The sequence below is a fragment of the Ananas comosus genome, linkage group 18 (assembly GCF_001540865.1).
Source record: "Ananas comosus cultivar F153 linkage group 18, ASM154086v1, whole genome shotgun sequence".
In the NCBI taxonomy this organism is placed as follows: domain Eukaryota; kingdom Viridiplantae; phylum Streptophyta; class Magnoliopsida; order Poales; family Bromeliaceae; genus Ananas; species Ananas comosus.
This window is the reverse complement of record NC_033638.1, coordinates 876,114-892,546: the sequence shown is the minus strand read 5'-3', so window position 1 is coordinate 892,546 and position 16,433 is coordinate 876,114. Positions and strand designations below refer to the sequence as shown.

At 34.0% G+C, this 16,433-nt stretch overlaps 1 protein-coding gene across 2 annotated transcripts; it reads right to left on the bottom strand.

Moving 5' to 3' along the window:
* On the bottom strand, positions 1,256 to 10,533 carry LOC109723704 (stomatal closure-related actin-binding protein 1-like). Of its 2 annotated transcripts, none has more exons than XM_020252164.1 (13): positions 10,386 to 10,533; positions 9,321 to 9,621; positions 9,084 to 9,212; positions 8,450 to 8,542; positions 6,413 to 6,553; positions 5,305 to 5,373; positions 4,959 to 5,042; positions 4,632 to 4,812; positions 3,882 to 4,013; positions 3,743 to 3,801; positions 3,328 to 3,462; positions 2,040 to 2,189; positions 1,256 to 1,644 (listed from the first exon to the last, which is right to left on the bottom strand). In XM_020252164.1, the coding sequence occupies exons 2-13, from the start codon at positions 9,600 to 9,602 to the stop codon at positions 1,606 to 1,608; spliced, it is 1,494 nt and encodes a 497-aa protein (XP_020107753.1). In that variant the 5' UTR covers positions 9,603 to 9,621; positions 10,386 to 10,533; the 3' UTR covers positions 1,256 to 1,605. The 2 variants fall into 2 exon arrangements, with proteins under 2 accessions (XP_020107753.1, XP_020107754.1); XM_020252165.1 differs by having other exon boundaries at positions 3,882 to 3,998.

Genomic DNA, 16,433 nt, shown 5'->3' with positions numbered 1-16,433 from the left:
AGGAATTAAAAAAAAAAGAAAAAAAGAAGTTAAAATATAGAAAATTTTACTACAAGTATCTGCTTTTTCCCTTTTTTTTTTTTTTACTTTCAAAAACATATATTTTGTTCTCTTAAAATTTAAAAAATATTTCTAGGGATTATGATGTTAATGGAAAGACAGAAATGATCAAATTACTTTTATTTTACAAGAAAAAAAGTAAATTTTTAATATATTTTTATTTTTTTTTTAAGTATTTGCGGCATGAAATATAAAAAATAAATAGAAATTCTGACGGAGAGAGGCTAAATATGATGATTTTGTTCTTAAATCATAAAAATATGATAGGTATGCTTAAAAAGAGCTTGGTCCTAGGGTTAGGAGAAAAAGGCGGTGTTGGCTATTTATTATTGGCTAAAGTAATTTCAATTTCTATCATATGACAATAGGTTTAGAAAATTAATAAGTTGGATTAGGTGAGTCTAATAATTTGACTGGGACTCTGGTGCATAATAGATTAACGACAAAAGATCCAATAATAAAGCTAGTATTTAGGTGAGTTGTATCAGGTCGAAACCCGTGAAGTGTTGTAATTGAGCCTTTAAGTGTAATGAGTATGTTCTTGTTATCATCACATATTTTTGGGATTGTAAATTAGCACTTACGATTCACAAGTGGTATCAGAACCAGTGGCGCAAGTTTGATTCCCACATACTGGCGCATATATTGGAGAGGGATTGTTAGCTATTTATTATTAGTTAAAATAGGTCTATCTTCATGTTCTATGACAATAGGCTCAGAAAATTAATAAATTGAATGGAGCCACGAGCCACAATAAACTTAACGGTAAGAGATTCAATAATAGATCTAACGTCCAGATAAGTTGAGTCAGATTGAAGCCCACGAAACATAACGACTGAATCTTTAAGTGTAATAGATGCGTTATTTCTATCCGCATTTGTTTTTGGAATAGTTGGTTAGCGTTTATAATCTACATGCAGCAAGACAGTGTTAAATTTCACATGCAATGTGATTTTCCCTGTCTGTTTTCTCAATTTGAATTGAACAAATGAGAGATACATTTCACTGCACAAATCCAACACATTAGGGTTAATAAGAGTACTCCTTTCTAGGCGTTTTTTTTTTCCCTGCTCCCTAGGATGAATTGCAAAAGCTTTGCAATCCATTGCAAATTTACTGTTATCATGAAAATTACTCCACAAATTTGAGCAGAAACATGAACATGACCAACCAGAAGTGTAACAACAATAAATAGAAAAAGGAAACTTTCATTAGAACATCAAAGCCACTGAAAAACAATTCAAATTCGAATCCGTATAAATCCAGAAAATGTTATCAATCTCACATCTCTGCACTTTCACAACAAGCTCCTTGCGCAAAGAAAACAAACACAAACTGATACAATTACCTAAACAACAAGGCGAATAAAATGATGCCTTGATGCTGCTCACCACTTGAAAACAGGGGGAAAAAAAAAAAGAAGAAATGATACAAATTCTACTCAACTTTCCTCACTAGCACCCACACAAATCTACATATTAAAAGAGAAAAAAAAAATTAACATAAAATTTAACATTCTCACACTATGATAAAATCAAATCAACTTCACCCTGTAGTCCTGTCACCTGGCCCAGCAAGCATGATCTGTGGTATTAACCAAAAAAAAAAAAAAAAGCAATGAGTAGAGATGGCATAGAGAAATGATTATGAAATTACGAAATCTCTTGAACAAAAATTGATGTGATAATAACTTAGGCTAAATTAGCTTCTGCAGTTCAAAATACATATGAGATGGAGAACAGTATTAATGCACATGGAATTGAACTAAAGAAGGTAAGAAAGAGTTCTTATTTTGAGCTTTTGATTTACACCACCTCAACTTCCGATTCTTTTGACTTAATTTCGTAGTAATTTCATTGGTTATTAACCGTTGATAGCTAATCGACCAGTATTTCAAAACGGGTTATAGTCGAGAGCGTCTCCCTACATCTTTAACCAATAAAGAATAAAGGGTATCTAGTTCTCTGACAAGTGCGTACATTGCAATCGATGGCGAACCTCCGAGCCAGCATGATCGCCGCATTCCGTTCTCTCACTGACTCAAAGGCTAAGGTTAAGTGAAGGCCTTTCTTAGGCCGCCAGAAGAGCGTCTGAGCTGCAGCATTTCCACCGCCTCGAGCACCACATAGCTGAATATTAGCCACAGGAAATGATCAAGTTAGATTTTCTTTTTTTTTTTTAAATAATCCAAGCTTCTGACAGCGGAGTGCTCTATCTCCATTCTATACGAACCTATTAGCATGATCCTTGTTTAGTTTCATGCAAATTCTGGAAAACAATTTTCAAGGTAAAAAGATTTTCCAAGAAAACGAATACGACACCTGATGTTTGGTTTGGCAAAAAAAAAAAAAAGAAGGAAAATCATATTCTGGGCATCATTGTGGGTTTGCAAGAGAAGGAAAAGGGAAAATCCACAAAGAGACCTCCCATTATGTGAGCGTGTTTTGTTCGAGTTTTATAAAAGGGAGAAATTTATGGCCTGAGGAAACTGTTGAAAAGTTATTTTTGGGGCTCTTTTACATGGAAAGAAAGTACCCAAAATTTCAGGAAGGTGTCTGAGTTCTTCAAATAACAGTATTAGAACAGCAAGATAAAAGATCCATACATATCCTGAGGGAAATGAAATAATGATTTCATGACAAACTCAAATGAGCAGCAATTAGGGTTGAAAAAAGAGAAATTTACCAGCACTGTAATAAATTTTGCCAGCCTATTCAATTATGTCTGAAATGTAGCCAAGGAAAACGCTGGGACATGCTAAAATGGGATTCAAATGATTTGTGAAGAAGACAACAATTGAATGAGTAGATATATCAACTATAGTAAGGCTATGAAACTATATTTCTACCAATTTGATAATAATCGTTGCTGAAGATATATCGTGTGAATGTTAAAATATCGATTCGGGATAAAAGATGTAGCAGGCAAAAGGAAGTTGAGCAAAATGACGAAGCAGAGGAGACGCGAGAGAGAGAGAGAGAGAGAGAGAGAGAGAGAGAGAGGCTCAATGATACTTTAAGATAAACAAACAAATGAAATTAAACTGGCAATGAATGCTGTGAAACCAAATGATGCATGAGACTCATTCATGTAATATGGTAGAGGAAAGGAAAGCACGAGTAGAAAAACAAAGAAGGTTGAAACTTAAAGAGATTCGTAAGTTAAGGCTTTGTGATAAACATAACTAGTCCTTCACAAAGCAGGTTTCTAATCATCCTCATAAAACCGCAGACCACAATGATTTTGTATTAGAAGAGAGGGTAATACCTGCATCGATGAGGAATAGAATTCCTTTGCAACAACCGCCTTTCCTCTACTAAGTTTCATTCTCAGCCTTCCAATATTAAGGACGTGAATGGGATCTACATCACAATCATTCCCATTCTCTTGAACAACAACAACCTGCAATGGAAGTAACGACAATTTAAAAATTCCCCCCAAAAATTTATAGCATAATAAATTTTGAAATGATCATTCCCTCCAGCACATAGTGGATGGAGTTGGTACACTATCGTAAAACCACTCGCTACATTCCTTTTTCTCTTTTATTTCCTCATAAAACCAATTACCACATTCCTGCTTTTATGAGAATCATCATTACTAAGAGCATATATTATACTGACAATGAAATCATATGACATACACTTTAATCGAGTAACAGAAAAAGAGGAAGAAAGCATACATTGAACTCAGTTTCAGGTTTCCGAACAAGTTCTTCTACGTAACTTCCCAACCCTGCAGCTGTTTGCAAACCAAAGTCACTACGGTTTTGGTAAAATGACAATAAATAAGATTACACCAGCAAAGAAGAGGAAGAATACCAGGATCTATTGGGCCAGCAGTCTTCACTGTTACACTGTCATCACCGAAAGTTATTTCAGCCTGCAGGAATCGCCCAACGTCAAACGGTTCTGGAGCATATACCGGTTTAGTAGCCCCTGAGATATTAATTGCTTAACAAAGATAGGTCAAATAAACAGAGTTGCAAACTATTATTTAGTACAACAAACTTAGTATATACACAAAACAATCATATCAATTAAGACTATCAGATGATATTTATGTCAGAAAGACAAATCAGTAAGTGAAATTGCCATCCTTGATGAAGCAAGAAAACAAGCAGGATAGATGACAAAAATGACAAAAGATGAAAGAAATGAAAGCTGAAAATGATCTAATATGGAAATCAAAGTTTAAACAAAGCAGATACCACAAAAATATAATAAAAAGTAAAAACACAAAAGATTGGTCTTGTTTATACTTATTTTATTCCAAGGTTGGTCTGAACAGAAGTGATACCACTCTAAATAAAAAAAATGACAGGTAGGTGCAAGGGCTTTCGATTCCACTGGCTCACATTTTGAAGCAGAGAAGGGAAAAAGCATCATCAACCCAATCAAGATCAAAATAATCAGGGTCTGAAAACATGGTGAAAAAGGCCTAAGAGTATAGTTTCCAAAACAGTGGAGACTACTAAATTACTAAAGACATCAAAAAGAATAATCGAACTAATTCAGATAATTAAGCATTCATGGTTAGAAATGACAAACAAATGAACATGACTTATCTACCTGAAATTAACTCTATCTTGCTTCCCACAGGCTGTATACGGTACCATTGGATTAAACAATCAGATACGTTTGGAGCAGTATTAGTCCGACGAATAATATGCAAGCACGAGCCTAAACTTTCGAGACCCTCCAACTCATATATGCGATCCTTGTTCTCCTTGGGACTCTTGCGCATTGTGAGCTGCGGAAAGGAAAAGCGAAAAAGATTTACAAAGAAAATTCTTTGTACAAAAGCATGCCATTCAAAATAAATTTTGAGAAAAACAGAACATCAAATCTAAATGTAGAAAAGTGAAAAAAGCAAACTGAAATTTTGGCAGAGTATACCTCTTTGCGAAGCTGGACAGAAAGTGAAGCCTTCTCAGCAAACTGAGCCCGTAGTACTTGAATCTCATTTTCCATGTCCATCACCTGTAAAGGTGTTCCACTATCAAATTGAGAATAAAAAATATACGAACAATCACCTAAGCACATCTGAAATCAGACTTGAAGTCTTACTAATATTTCGAAAACACAAAAAAATAAGTCACTGAAATGAAGCAAGTACAACTCCAAATATGCATGTCCAAGAATGGTCTGAGAAAGACGGACAACAATTTCTGAAAATAACCAGCTAAGGCGACAGGATGATTTTTGTATATAGAAGTATTCATCTAAGAGTTATAAATCCTACCTTGCTGCGATAATGAAGCATTTTGATTCTTCGGGCCGCCTGAACTTCTGTCTTGAGTTCTTGCACATCCTTTGAAATCACATAGAGATAGAATACAATTCCACAAAAAGAGAGTTTCAGCTTCACTACTAGCTATCAAAATTTGACGCGGAATGCAAGTGATTATTTAGAATCAGTAGTAACATAATAAGTATATTGTTGACTGTTGAAAAGCAAAACAAAAAGAAAGTTCTCATAATATATTAAAGTTAATAATGTCAAGCACAATTTCATTTGATTGACATGGCAAGCTACTGTTATAGATTAAATTATTAAGAACACCATGAACTAAGCTGTTAGTTAATTAACAGTAGCCTAGTAGTATCTCAATGACTGAGGACAAGTAAGAACCAAACTATTAGAAAATGCAGTAAAGAGAAGATGCCATAATAACAATAATTTTGATAAGCTTTTTGTACGCTGTGTTTGTATTTTACTATACAGAGGTTATACTATGTTCTATTGCAATTAGGCTATATAAAACAAATTGGTCAGTTCCGTTATATTAGTAAATTATATATTATTAACTTGATTTGTCTATGTAATACAATTACAGCTGTTGTGCTTGAAAAACATCTTATATTGTAGCTGTTTGGCCTCACCCACACATCCAGGCATTTTTGGAGAAGCTCCGAATCGGAGCTTCCCCAAGTAGATGAGCAGTGCAGCCCGCAAGCTGGGCCAAACAAGGCCATTGTGACATGTTAGTGAACTACATTATTGAACTGAGAGAACAGTCCATTTCTTTGATCTCGTTCCTGCTTCTTGGTCTGTAATTGAATTTAGCAAGTTAGGAATCTTAGTTATTTTCCTGCAATTATGAAATTCAAATTTCAATAGCAATGACAAGAAAATTGGAAAGAGAAATAATGCTTCTAAAATGAAAATCATTCCCATACTAAATTTACAGAACATTAAGAGCAGTTCCATGTAAGATTTTGAAGGTATGTAATGTAGAGAATGCACACTAGCATCTTAATTTGTTATCAAATAGAAAGAAGAGAATATATTACTGAATACTAGTTTGAAAGCAATTATATAACATCGTAAGTCAACACTTCATTGGCACCTGCTTCTCTGTTCTTCGAGATAATTCTTCGTGCTCATGAAGGGCTTGTTGTACTCTTTGCACTGCTGCCCTAGCACTTTCAATCTCAATACGGGCATTGACTCTTTCTTCGTCAACAATTCTTTTGGCATCTTCAGAAGCCTAAAAGCAAGAGTAAGAGAGGAAAAATGAAAACTCCTACAGTCAAAGCTTGCAAACGAATCAATATGCATATAATGGCTTGAGCATGAAAATGGTCACAAGTTCTTGCTCAGTTTAAATGCTTGCCTTATATCAACTGGTCAAGAAAGGTTTTTAGAACTAACACGAGATGTTCTTAGTTGCATAGGCTATTAGCAGAGGATTTCTTAATTTACTTTGAGATCATGTGACTTACCTATAGATATGCTTCACTTGTTCATTGTTCCATTGTATTTGGCAATGTAATGACAATGAAATAGCACTAACTTATTGCAAAGTTGTTTAGAAATCATGTCCAACTTATTGCAAAGTTGTTTAGAAATCATGTCCAACTCTGACATGAGCTTCCCAGATTTAAACGCTAGGCTCCTGATCACAACCAAAAACTCGAGATATTTTCATTTGCCAAATGCCTAGATCTTCTCGAGGGAAAATCTATTCTACGACCCAAACCAAATAGGCATTATGTCCAGATGCAGCTCTAGGTAGCAGTTTTTATGCAATATACTTGACTGATATGCTCAATTGTTTTATCCTAACCTTTGAATATGTTCTAACGAGTCCTACCACTTACCTCAAGCAATTAGACTTCCTAATATACTCCTATTAACCAGTTGCTCATTTACGATTTGACTCTAGTGTAGTCAAACACCCATCAGTGCTTCCTCCGACGGCTCTATAAGAACACTTCCTCATAAGCACCAGAAGGAAGAGACAAGCCCTAAAGTAGAGCAAGCATACAGCAAAAATGTGCTTATATAAGCTTCCATAAATACATTTTATTGGTGTACAAAAAATAAGCTGGTGGTTCTAGAAAACCAGGACTAGCATTTTTTATCTACTTGGCTTCAACTTCCTTTTACAGCACAAAAATTGAAGATCTAGATACGATAGGAACTAAACTTCTCTGTCTTCATCCATAGATCCTTTATCCATACTTATTCAATTAGAATATTAAATTCAATACAAAAAGTTACGTGTCGCAACTCATATCCACAATACAATTTTTTGATGCAATTTCTAATTGGTCTTTTAATGCAAACCATGAGAACATCTATTTTCCTCACATATCCTATTGAGACGAAGGATTAAACCTTTCTAAGAAAAAAAAAAGTTTTTGATCGGAGTTTGAAAGGGAAAAGTAAACAAAAACCGAAGGACCACTTAACTATTTAAGCTGCTAATAGAGCGAATCACACAATATATACAATTTTCTTAAAAATTGTGTGTTGACTACAGCAAGAGATTTCTCTTGAATCTAGAACTTAACCCAAAAGGTCAATCGGGAGAGGAAAGGGTCCAAGAACATGGTCAAGATGGCATCATAGATGTTGCAAGTGCTAAAAATTGTGAATTCTTAATTATCAATTTCCCCACCTTTATTGTCTGGGTTCCGTCATCACCATTCATAACATGCCACATGGGTTTCTAAATGTGGGTTGCTAATCTTGTTTGTATGCCTTCTCCTAATAGATCTAACTTTTAGTCTGAGTATCATATGATCGCCTACATCATTGGTGCTATATAAACCTTATACTGTTGATAGAAAAGCACGAACCACATGTTATTGGGTGTTTTGCATTTTCAAGTTGCTTGCGAATCTCTCTTAAGAAAATGATAATAGACAGTGGAATAAGGCTAGGATTTGCATTAAACCCCAAGGACATAACAGATAAATTATCTTTCATAGAGAAAGGAAATATTAGAAAAGTTTTATTATACAACATCAATCAGATCATGTGGGGGTTTAAAGCCCAAATTGCATGCTGGATGGACTGAACTGTTGTTACATATGTTATGCACACGCTTTAATTACATATACTTGCAATTGTATGAGAAGTAACTTTTCCACAATACCAGTTTAAGAGAGGTTGCTAACTTTTTCACTTCTGCTTTCTGCTGAAGCAACTCTCCTTCTCTTTGAGGCAGCTGAACTGCTAATTTCTCCGCCTAACACAAGAGTAATGACGTTAATATAAACCATGTATTTTTAAAAGCACGTAAAATTGGTGCTCGGCTCTAACACAATACATGCTTAGAAACAGGTGCATCAAGTAAAAGAAATTAAGCTTCTTGAAAGAGATTTTCCTTTTTACTAGATTTGATGGTTTAACTTCTTTATTTCAAAGTCATAAAACTAAAGTGGGCACCACACAATTCCAGACTATCCAATAACTTAATAACTATTGCCGATATATTATTCTTCAGCCTGCTTTCCATGTTTGTATGGCTGACGATGATGCAGTATTTTTCCTTTTACAGCATATATATATACGTGTAAGAAAATTTGACTGAATATAACTACTAAATTAGGTCATAAAATATCTCTAAGCATATGTGCAAGCCTCGGCTACTAACACAAAAACACAGTAAGTTGCCTCAATTGCAACACCATAGAGCTCAAGAAGATGCAATTTGTGAGAGGCAAATCTACGCACAAAGTGAAACACCAGAAGAACACATGCAATATAGATGAGAAACAGAAACAAACCATAGATATAGAAGACTCAAGTTCATCCCTATTTTTGCTAACCACACGTCCTCTCAGCGAGTCCAATACATTCCTTAGTTTATCCACAAGTACATCTCTTTCCAACAAAGCCACCTGCCCCCATTTAACCTGAGATTCCAAGGAATCTAAGTTAACATACGACAAGCGAACAACACCCCTGAAATAAAGAAGTCACTGAGCAAGCATTTGTGAAGTCCAATGTATAGGGCATTAAACCTCATTAGACAACAAAGTGGCAGTGTATAGGCCCTTCTCAAACTTTTTAGCAAGCTCACGAACAGAAAGACGCTGGCGACGATCCAGCAGGTCGGCGGTCTCCTTGGCGACAATCTCTTTAAGAGGCGGCACCTCTGGGTCGCCGTTGGGCTCGATTGCAATATTTTTCGTCCCAATCTTGTAGTTTGGGAATCTATTCATAAGGAAATTGGTATGCAACGGCACAGATCGAAATGCCTCATTATGCAGTTTGTCTCCATAATCACGAGCCACCCTTGTCATCTAACGAGTCCTCGCGACTCTGTTTTCCATCCAAAAACCACCATTACTTAACAGCAATAAACTGAGAAATGATGAACAAAGAAAGTATATCACAAATAAGCCAGTTCAGTTTCGCCTCGCCGGAGCTTCTACAAAAGTGTTGTTTAATCAGCATTATTCAAATGCGCAATAATAACTTTTTCATTCAAATGCCCTTAACAGCTCTCTGATGTAGTTAGAAGTAAAAGTTTCAAATTCGAGCTTCTACTTTTAAGATCGAGAAGCTAATGCGAACTTTCCCCCTACAGCCACAAGTTCCGGACTCTTTGCTTATCAAAAGCTCAGCTTTTGCATGTCAATTAGAAAAGCTGTTCCAAAAGCGAAGCCAAACAAACACTAACTTAAAAAGAAAAAGAAAAAAAAAAAAAAAGAATCAACAAAAGGGACAGCTATTACATAAATTCGAGAAACAAATTTCAGAAAAATGTCAGTAAACAACAAAAAAGATTGAAACTTTGAGCTACAGAACCCTGAAAATTGAGCCATTTAGAAACCCTAAACACTCAAAACTGGATAACAATCTCACAATAACAATTATATAAACAATAAGCACAGCATCACACAATCACGTCAACTCGCAAACTTACCAATTAACTGGAGATTGTAACGCCAACTAAACCAAATCTTTCCACAGATCAATCAAAACCAACCCAAATTTAACCCTAATTTACCGCAACACAGCTAAGAGATCAAGGAGACACCAAAATTAACAGCGAAATCAACACCATTCGAGACGAAATCTACCTCAAACGAAGCCCAATCACAGAACCCTAGCTCCTGAATCGTCCGAATCCAATCGCTCGATTCAACAGCGCCGCAAATTCGATCACAATGCGCGAAAATTGGGGCTCTCTTGACTCTTTCCTCTCTCTCTCTCTCTCTCTCTCTCTCTCTTATTATCACCACTATAGTACTATTATTACTAACCCCGCTTTTTTTGGGGTAAATGCATTGGTAGTCCCTGTACTATTCCTATATTACAATTCGATCCTTATTTTTTCAAGTTGCTAAATAAATGACTTTCTTTCTCGTTAAATTAAATTAAATAAAATAAATAAATAAATGATTTTTTTTTTGCCTTTTTAGTTTAACTTCAACAATATTTTTTAACTACTATTTTATGAGAAAAGTTTGAACACTTTATACTGTAATGGTAGGGACTAAAGTGCAAAAGCGGTCAAAAGTGTATGGGCCAATACGCACAGTAAGGACAGTACAGGGACTGTTCACACATTCTACTCCTGCTTTTTTTTCTTTTTTTTTAATCGAGCGGGATGGGGCTTTAAATGCGGCGCTCCTTTTCCGCGAGCGAGCGATCCCCTACAACACTAATTGCGTACAACTATTTACGTGGCAGTACGTCATTAGTTAAAGTTTCCGTTAGCCAATAAAACAACGCCACGTACGAGTTTTAACTATGATCTTCGACTCGTGGAGTAGCGGATCCAGTAGGTGGGGCCCAACGCTCGGAGCGACACTTCCGTTGTCCCCGGACATAAAACACGCCAACAACTACGAATTCGCCAACCACATGACCGCCACGTGGCGAGAATCCATTGGGTAGTTGACTTCATCGTTGTCGCCCATTTAATACACGCGAACCAATCGCTTTCCGACGCGTACCTTGGTTGTACGAAATTCTTGTACCCTCAGTTTGTAGAGGACCAGCGCACTCGCCTTCTTAACTACACGGAGCGTGATATAGAAACGTTACACCGAGGACCAACTCATTAATTAATTAATTAATATTAATTAATAAACATTATTATTATTAAGTGTATATATATATATATATATATTATATAATAATATTATATATATATATATTGGACTGGCTACTTATAGTATAAAAATTTTTTGTTGCTATCAATTTTTTAGCCTTTAATCAACTCTTTATTATATTTAACCATTGATAAAATATAATAACCCAGTGGAGATCACTCAACCTAGGGGGACCACTCAGCTCTAACGACTAATATCATCTGATCCTATAATTTTCATCCAAGGATTAAAAACTTGATAGCAAAAAAAAAGCATTTTACTATTAATAGTATTCACCACTAATTATATATATATATATATATATATTATATATTTATATATATATATATATATATATATAATTATATAACAAACATCGCATGAAAAAAGGGTGCCTCACCTTTTTTCTTATTTATCAATCATTATCTTTTTATCCCACCTACTCCAACCAAACACAAAAAAATTTTAACACCACTTTAACCCTGAACTTAACCCTATCCCTGTTATAGCTACTTTTTCCTTAACCCCGAACCAAACGGAGGCATAGGGATCTATTGTATCACTTGTCACGGAGATCCCTATTGTACCACTTGTCACGGAGCTAATTAATGTCTTTTTCATTAAAAAGCTGGCACAGCGCTCATCCGTCGCCTGCACGAACAAGTCAGTCAAATCGTCTAAACGCACAATTTTGCAAACTATTGAAGGTCGAGAACTAGGAAAAAGAGCATACGATAGGCTCTGTAACTTGGCATAAATAAAGAAATATTTTTATTAATAACAAAAAAAATAGAAATACAATTGAAAGACATACGACTCAACGGGGCGAGCATGGCCAAGCAAAATGAACACAAAAAATGCCCTGATTATAACGAAGCCGGCTTGATTAATATATTCTATCTGAACTATAGATCAATTTGAATTAGCTATCCAACCTTTCAAATTTTTTTTTTACTTTAACTTTAAAATTTAAATATAATTATTTATCTTTACAGATTTAATTAGTAAGATTTATGTAATTTTTTGTAATTATAAATTTATTAAAATAGCAAATTAGTTTAAATTTAAACTTAGAGTATCATTGACTAAAGAAATTGAATAGTAAAATTAAAAATTTAAAAGATTAAAGTAGTAGATTTATAATTGTCTATTTTTTAAAAAAGTCTATCTAGATAAATGGGAAACCATGGACCCGGTTCTCGCATGACGTGGTGAACCCGGTCCACGGACGCACGGGAATCCTTTGTTTGTAGCGGTAGTTATTACCCGTGAACTCCGGGGGGTGCCCCAGCCAATCACGTGAGTTCGCACAGCTGTCATGTGGTCCCGACCCAACCGTCAGCCGTCCGATCTTCATCGGACGGTGGGATTTGAAATCCGGGCACGCTCTTCGTACGGCGCCATTTGACCGTTACGGATTTGACGTGACGTGCTATGTTGATTGTTAATAAAAAGAGTAGGGGATGCTTTAAAAGTCGTGCGATCGTGATGGAAGAAAGTGAAGGGGAATGAATGCTACGTGATTAGTTGGTTCAACTAAAATTGTGGGATTCAAAATGAAATTATAAATAATACTTAATTATTATTTTAATGTTTTATATTTTTTATGTACTAAAATATAGGAAAAACTTAAAATACCCCATTGTGGTTTCACTCTTTCTCACTTTAATATCATATGGTTTAAAGTGTATCAAGTTAGTACCCCGTGGTTTCGCACTTTCCCACTTTAGTACCCTGTGGTTTAAAGTGTATCAAGTTAGTATCCTGTGGTTTAATATTTCATTAAAAGAAAAATAAAATCACAGAGTACTAACTTGATACAAAAATAAAATCATAGGGTACTAACTTGATACAAAAATAAAACCACAGAGTACTAACGTGATACACTTTAAACCATAGGGTACTAAAGTAAGAAAGTGCGAAACCACAGGATACTAACTTAATACACTTTAAATCATAGGGTACTAAAATGAAAAAGTGCGAAACCACAGGGGGAGTTTTTTAAGTTTTTCCATATATTTTAAGTAATGTTTTAAAAATGGGATCAAATACAGATTTAAAAATATTACTGGATCAAGAATCACAGGTTTAACCACCCGGTCAATAATGGGTTGAACCAGATAACATCAGCATAATATCATAAATATTTATTTTTTTAACTTTTATTATATAAAATATATTATATATATTATTATTATTTTAGCATCATACTTAATTCTAAAGTGCTGATTTTGTACATAAAACTAAATAAATATAAAGTTTTTAAGTTTAATCTTTTATAAAACTAATGCATTCTAATAATCAGCTAAATTTATTTTAAGCCAATGGATTTTAGTATGATTTGATTAAAATATTCGTCCAGTTTGATTAAACCTAAACTTGTTCACTGGTTCAATGGTTGGACCACCAATTCAAACGATTCAAAGTGAGGTTTTGACTTATCTGGTTCAAAATGTTGAACCGAATCGTTTATAGACTGAGTCAGCGTGAGATCTGTCCGCTTGTTTTTAGAAGTTGAAATGAACTAATTTGGACACTTAGGTCAGGATAGACCGATCGATTTGACATTTTCTTCAGAAACATTCACTCATATAAAAAAAAAAAAATACTATCTGTACACCTATATATATTTGTAAATTCTACACTTTATCCAAACCAAGATCTACAAAACCCAATTCAATTTTAATATTTAAAATAAAGAAATATTGCCTGTAAAGCCGAAAGGTCGGTTATAAATTTCACACTCATCCATTCGAGAGTTTAGACACCCTTTTTCGTATTTAATATTTTTTTTAAAAATATTGATAAGATAAATCCTTGGATAGACAGATATAAAATTTACATCCAGTTTTTGGGTGTATTAATAGCATTGCTCATCCGCAGCAGTGCTCTTTGGATCTATTTGAGTTCATGATTTGTAATATTCTCGTAATTCTATAAATCTTTTATCAAAAATATTCAAATCATTATCGTTCAATTCAAATCATTATAAATTCTTAAATGGTACGAATACTAGATTATCATAGATAGTGTGGTATTCTTATTTTCCTACTTGTGGGAATCTTTAGCTACTCATTAATAAGAATATACCATTTCTTAACAATCTCACCGCTCAAATAACTTACAAGTTAATAACAAATTTGCCATTCTGAATATAAAATAAATAATATTTGTGAAACATTATAAATCTTGAACTAAACGGCCTCTTTATATGGGAAAAAAAAAAAACTTCAGTAGAGATCTCCTCAACAACTTCTCGTGAAGGACTAGTTTAACACGATGGGCCCCACTTGTTATTGAGCCACTTTTTTTTTTTTTTTTTTTGTGATCTTTTTAGGAGCAAATCCACATATTCTAGTATTTTATTTTTTCGAAATTGGCAAGGGCTAAAAATAGGAAAAAAAACTTTACACCTTGTTAAGGAGTCTCAATTTATCCTAATCCGTCGCCACATGTCACTATTCAAGGACTAGTTTACTTTTCTTAGAGTTTATATTTTTTTTTGAGTTATAATATTTAAAACACACAGCGAATTATTGGATAGTTTATATATATTTTTTGAGTTATAATATTTAAAACACACAGCGAATTATTGGATGAAGGCAAAATTAATATGTGGCAGCGGATTGGAAGCTCCTCAATGACGTCTCATCGGAGAGCTCCACACTGAAGTTTTATTCCTAAAAATGAGTATGCGTGAGATCGAATTTCTGACTTCTTAATCGTCAATTCGGAATATCAACTAATTGCCGCCAAAAAAGGTAAAAATGTTCGAAACTTATCAGTGTGACACTAAAATTAATAGTTGAAAATAAAAATCTCATAAAAGGTGATAATACAACACTAAAATTTTAAATTAAAGATATTAATTTTGTTTTATATAAGATAAAAAAAAATTATCAAAATTCCATGTGATTTAATTATTTCTATACTAGTAACCTAACAAACAATCACCTCCATCATTAAAATTGTTGATTTTGAGTTGCTTTGCTCACTAGTTTTAAATTATATCAAAAAATTACAAAATTTATTTCCTAACTGTTAAACAATTAACTGTTGTACTCTAAAAGCTTAAACTGTTAGAGAACGATGTTTTTATATTTTTATATTTAACACTAACTACATCAAATACTCTAGGCCGAGATGCATTATTTGTAAGTTTAATGGTGTACTAAAAATATTTATATTATGTAAAATTTTGATTAAAATTTTATATCTTATATAAAACAAGATCGATATCTTTGGTATAAAATAGAAAAAGGTAAGGCTCCCTTTCTTTATGATATTTTTATTTTCAGCCATTAATTTTGAGTCCTTTCAATCACTAGATAAATGATTTTGAAAAATAAACACTTCAAATATTCTAAATCAAATTTAACGAAATCGATCATCGATTTGAAAGTCTCATCATTTAAAACTACTCGATAACATAGATATCTCTCTGATCGTAAAAACTCTCTAGCCCAGCTGATATAAACACATCAACAGTCCATAAGAACAGTATTTTGCAGAAACCCTAGCAATTCTCTTCTTCATCTTAAGTCCACAAAGGGAGCAAACCTTACCACTAACAAACTTGTTTTGATTAGCTATTATGATTTCTTTGCATGCAAGCAAATGAGGGATCATTTTAGATTGGCTCCTTTTTTTTTTTCTTTTTTTTCTTTTTTTTTTTTTTTTGAACATTTGAGGCCAACCACCACCTCCAAGAGCCCCAACCAACTCATGAATCAAAATCATTGTGTTTTCTTTGAACATTTGATGCCAACCACCAACAACTCCAAGAAACCCCAACCAACTCATGAACCCTTTTTTTTTCTTTTTTTTTTGTTTTTAAGAGATAGGTAGCATGCTATCTGTTTCGCATATTTCATTTAGAAATAAACTTAGCTAGAAATGTGAATCAACCAGGATTCAAACTTGGGACCTCAAGTACCAACTGCCAAGCCTTTTACTACTTTGCACTAGAAACAGTTGGTAACTCATGAATCAAAATCATTGAGTCATGTAAATGATGCTCTATGTGTATTT

Coding starts and splice junctions, on each gene's coding strand:
- LOC109723704 (XM_020252164.1), bottom strand. CDS start 9,602: ATGACAAGGGTGGCTCGTGATTATGGAGACAAACTGCATAATGAGGCA. Junction 8,543..9,083: donor TTGAGTCTTCTATATCTATG/GTTTGTTTCTGT, acceptor CTCTTGTGTTAG/GCGGAGAAATTAGCAGTTCA. Junction 6,554..8,449: donor TAGCAACCTCTCTTAAACTG/GTATTGTGGAAA, acceptor TCTTGCTTTTAG/GCTTCTGAAGATGCCAAAAG.